Source organism: Pseudomyrmex gracilis, unplaced genomic scaffold (assembly GCF_002006095.1).
Source record: "Pseudomyrmex gracilis isolate BER0280 unplaced genomic scaffold, ASM200609v1 scaffold_1479, whole genome shotgun sequence".
Classification (NCBI taxonomy): Eukaryota; Metazoa; Arthropoda; class Insecta; order Hymenoptera; family Formicidae; genus Pseudomyrmex; species Pseudomyrmex gracilis.
Window position 1 is genome coordinate 20,109 of NW_018022063.1, and position 2,950 is coordinate 23,058.

At 57.3% G+C, this 2,950-nt stretch overlaps 1 protein-coding gene across 1 annotated transcript; it reads right to left on the bottom strand.

The window, feature by feature from the left end:
* Positions 1-2,042: 2,042 nt before the first annotated feature.
* On the bottom strand, positions 2,043-2,470 carry LOC109862196. The gene is made up of 2 exons (XM_020442175.1): positions 2,321-2,470; positions 2,043-2,279 (listed from the first exon to the last, which is right to left on the bottom strand). The coding sequence occupies exons 1-2, from the start codon at positions 2,468-2,470 to the stop codon at positions 2,043-2,045; spliced, it is 387 nt and encodes a 128-aa protein (XP_020297764.1).
* Positions 2,471-2,950: the final 480 nt, after the last annotated feature.

A 2,950-nucleotide genomic window follows, 5' to 3' on the forward strand; every position in this document is an offset into this window, starting at 1 on the left:
CGATCTTCTGGGCGTTCGCTCGTGGTTTATCCAGGAGTTCCTCCCAACGTTGGAGGAGTTGTTGCCGGGCCTGGCGCTCCGAATCGGCGAGGGTCTCCCGGAGGGCATTTCTCTCCACGCCCTCCCGCAGCAGCTCGACTCGGCGATCATACCGAGCCGAATATAACTGCGCGAGGAGGGCGAGTCACAACCTTTTTTTTGCGTGGGAGAAATCTTTTATGGATACCCTGACCCCGGGGGGGAGTTAGGGTTATGTGGGATTCCCTCCTCCTTTGCCCGCAGGCAGGAGGAGGTTTACTCACTAAAACTCCCACGGTGTGTTCACTCTGCTCATGATAGGGAGGGGCCCGGGATTTCCTTTGCGAGGATTCGCGCGTACCTCTCCCTGGAGCGTGAGGATCTTGGAGGGAGAGAGTGCCACGAGTTCTCTCTTTCTCTCGCACTGAGTGTGCGATCCCACCCGTGCTTGGTGACACTGCGGGACACACACCGTAGTGTCATTCCTTCGGACCGCGTGCAAGACGAGCCGGAGCCCCCACTCCGACTCGTCACGGTCCAGCGGCGGCAACATCACCGCCCCGGAGTAAACGGTACCATTCCGGGGACTAACAGCCGCCGCTTAGGTCTCCCTAACACCGCTCTCACCGGTGTTTCCTGTTGGGGTGATGGGCTAACGAGAGGAGCCAGCTCCTCCCAACACCCATTACCCCGAACCGCCCTCCTCCTCCCCGGGAAGGGGAAGAGGAAAGTCACGTTGCTCTCAGAATTGCCTGCGACCCCGAGGAGAACGAGCGGAGAACGAGCGGCCCTCCACCCGCTCGCGCACGTTCTCGAAGTCTCCCCAGAGGGAAAGGCAACCTTTCCCTCTGCCGTTTGGCGGCCTCCTTCTGCCCCATTACAGTGCAGCAGAAGAAAACCACCGCCTCCCATTCTTCTGTCTCCCTGGAGGATAACGCTTTCATCAGGCCCTCCAGGGAGAGGTCTTCGCCTATTTCGGAGACCAGTTCTCTGCGTTCCTGAGCCCACCGTGGACACTCTTCCATAGTGTGCTCCACCGAGTTACTGGTTGCCTCGCACTCGTGACACTGCGTTGTCAACTCGCTCCCTATGCGACACAGGTACTCACCGAAGCAGCCATGCCCGGTAAGCACCTGCGTCACGCGGTAGGTGAGGCGTCCGACCCCACTGTCCAACCACACTTCCAAGTGGGGCCGAACAATCCGGACGACTTCCTGAGCGTTCACGTCTGGCTCGCTCAGGAGCTGTTCTCAGTCAAGGAGCAGTTGTCGCCGGGCTTGGTGCTCCGACTCGGCGAGGGCCTCCCGCAGAGCACCTTCTGCGAGACCCTCCTGTTCAAAGGGCGAGTCACAACCTAACCTAACCTAACCTAACCTTTTTTTACGCAGAGGAAATGCTATTACGCACACTGACCCAGACTACGAGTGTGAACCAAGGTGGGACTAGTGTGGGACTTGATCCCGCCGACAAAGAGCCGGAAGAAGAATACCCACTAAAACCTCTGGGGTCTCCACTTGCCGCTCTTATTAGGACTGTTCCGGTACTTTGTTAGAACAATCCTGGATAGTCCATAAGGCATGGGCTTGCGTTCCACTACGGAGAAGAAAGGGGTAGCACCTCCTTTTCCTTCCCTCTTTGCGACGGAGCGAGGGGACACACCTCAACTCCGTCGCCGCTACAGAACCGCGTGCAATGAGGGAAGACATTCCCCCCTGCGATTCCTGGGTCACACTACCCCTTCAATGGTGAACCCACTTTCCTCCAGCTGTGACTTCACTCACAAGAGGGAGTTCCGCTCTAGACCCACAAAGGCAACCGGTCTCAGTGTGCCCTTTGTTCTCGTGCCCCCATACAAAGGGAAGAGCAGGGAGTTGGACTTGACTGAGACCGGGCTCCCAGCACAAGATAAGACGGCCTGGACCGCAAAAAGGGGGAGAGGCATCAGATATACGGAGGGGCGGCTCTTCGGATTCTTGGGAAAAATCCCGCCGGAATCAAAGGGAGACGCGTCCTCCCTATTCTCATCACGGAGGATTGACCATGGGCATGGCAGCTCCCCGACCGACGGCCGGGCACCAGGCACCACCCATCCGGTGGAAGGACTCCCAGCCCTTCTCTTCGCAGAGGGAATAGCCCTTCTTTTCCTCGCTGCAACCAGCCGCCTTGTGCCCCGGCCGACCACAGCGATAACACAGATCGCTGCGGTCGACCAAGCTGGAGCACTGAGCCCTGCAGTGCCCAGGCTGGAAACACCTGTAGCACTGCAAGGGCGGGAACAAAATGCACGCACTCTCGCCATTACCCATCCCACCGGAAGCTTAGCCTTCTTGACTGCCTTGGCCGCTGCCTCAACCGAACAGCGAACCAAAGCGGTTCCACCCCTGGACGGGGAGTGACGCAGGGATACCACCCTAACGTCCTCCCCGCCCCAAACTCCCGCGCGAAACCTCATTTACTTCGTCCTTAATTGCTGTCAGCGACTGTACGCAGGGATTGCTCCTCGATATCCTCACCGACCTGAACAACCGCATCCAGAATCTTCTTCTCAGAAGCAGCTTGCCCCCGATCCAGTGAGGAAATTTTGCTCTCCAAAAGAGAATCTTGTTTCCTCACTTTCTGGATCTTGCTGATCGCATTGGCAACGTCCTTCTCGACGTCGTCAATAGACCGCTGAAGGCTAAATCTGCCTCTGACCTCTACCAGGGATGTAGGTAGCCTCGTTAGAAGCTCTTTCGGCCTATCTTCTTTTTCCTCTTTAGACATTCTAGAACGTCGGCAAAGCCGAGTCAAAGCTTGTCTAGCCAGGCCTCCATCTCCTGGACAAGGTCAGGGACGTCGAGTGATGCGATATAATCGAAGTCCCTTTCCCCAGAAATCTCCAAAAAAGCAGACTCCAGGCTCTTGTCGGCCATTCTCTTATCACTTTTAACGG

Excerpts from the sequence above, each read along its gene's own strand:
- LOC109862196 (XM_020442175.1), bottom strand. The coding sequence starts at position 2,470 with ATGAGGTTTCGCGCGGGAGTTTGGGGCGGGGAGGACGTTAGGGTGGTA. Across the intron at positions 2,280-2,320 it reads CTAAGCTTCCGGTGGGATGG|TGCTACAGGTGTTTCCAGCC; the intron begins GTAATGGCGAGA and ends CCGCCCTTGCAG.